Here is a 1,194-nt window from a genome sequence, read left to right as displayed (position 1 = left end):
CTTGTATATCCAGCCATCCGTATGGGTGATTGAGAATGTGTATGGTTCGTATAAATTCTTCAACCGATAATAGTAGAGTAAGCTTTTGGTATTTGTTTTGCAGAAATACTTATATAGCAGCAATTCTACCAGATTAGCATGGCAGCACCGTAAGCAATCGCTGTTTGATCTTTACATAATTTTTTTCGTCTATCCAAGCTTGTGCCAGAATTTACCAAAATGTATTCTATGGCATCATGTTGTTTGATTGCAGCCATTCAATTCTCCCCGTTCTCAATTCTAAATCAGAGCCTCCGCCATTGTTTGATGGAACCCCGAGGTGTATATCTTAATTCTAATGATTTCTGCATTTTACTATTAGTTATCACATTCTACTGGAATACGAATTGTATGATAAGTTGCTTAGGTATTCATTACTAAATTTGATTCGGATTTTACAGACTGTATGTCAGTTTGACATGCCCATATGCCCAGCGCGTTTGGATTGCCAGAAACTACAAGGTATTTATCTCGCTGATTCCCCTTCTCCTTGTTGGTAGGTTTTGTATTGCATTGATAGAGCTGTGAAAATAAAATGCAGGGCCTCGATCAGATCCAGATAGTTCCGATTGATTTGCAGGACAGACCTGCGTGGTACAAGCAGAAAGTTTATCCAGCTAACAAGGTAGACTCATATTCTTCTTATTTGTCTCAATATCCTTTTATATTTATCCTTAATTGCCTGTTTCAGGTGCATGTGACATACGCAGATGCCTCCCTAGGCTCTCTCGGTACCAGCAACAAACTTTTTTAATAGAGTGCTATGAGACTATCAACAACTTCATGACAGCAATAGCATTCAAAAACAACTGTATTATTTAGTAATTACATTATAAACAAATAAACATGGATGCACAACAATTAAGGATTGCTCATCAGGGATTCACCCACAAGCATGGATGATCAAATGAGAACATCATCATTCTCATCCACATGGTTTATTAACGGGCATGATTCGTACAATAACATTTGTGTTTGTATTTGTAGATTCACAGTGTTGTTCCTCGACATGTTCTTGGCTAGGAAACAATGCACTTTGCACATAAATAACCATATTTAAATCTTTAGACCAATGCCTTTTCAATTTAAATATTTAAAACAATGCCTTTTGATTGGGCATCTTTATCCCACATTGTAGAAACATAAATTGATCGC

The 1,194-nt window shown here is 36.7% G+C and overlaps 1 protein-coding gene across 1 annotated transcript; it reads left to right on the top strand.

Annotated features, from left to right (window-relative positions):
• Window positions 1-808, top strand: LOC149232763 (glutathione S-transferase L2, chloroplastic-like). Its single transcript, XM_089376560.1, has 4 exons — window positions 1-149; window positions 254-319; window positions 441-501; window positions 581-808. Exons 1-4 carry the CDS (start codon window positions 139-141, stop codon window positions 791-793), a joined length of 351 nt encoding a protein of 116 aa, XP_089232686.1. The 5' UTR covers window positions 1-138; the 3' UTR covers window positions 794-808.
• The last annotated feature ends 386 nt before the right edge of the window (window positions 809-1,194 follow it).

This window comes from Pinus tabuliformis, chromosome J (genome assembly GCF_031772625.1).
Source record: "Pinus tabuliformis cultivar Carrire ecotype Pingquan chromosome J, CPIR1, whole genome shotgun sequence".
Taxonomy (NCBI): Eukaryota; Viridiplantae; Streptophyta; class Pinopsida; order Pinales; family Pinaceae; genus Pinus; species Pinus tabuliformis.
This window is presented reverse-complemented; position numbering and strand designations above follow the sequence as displayed.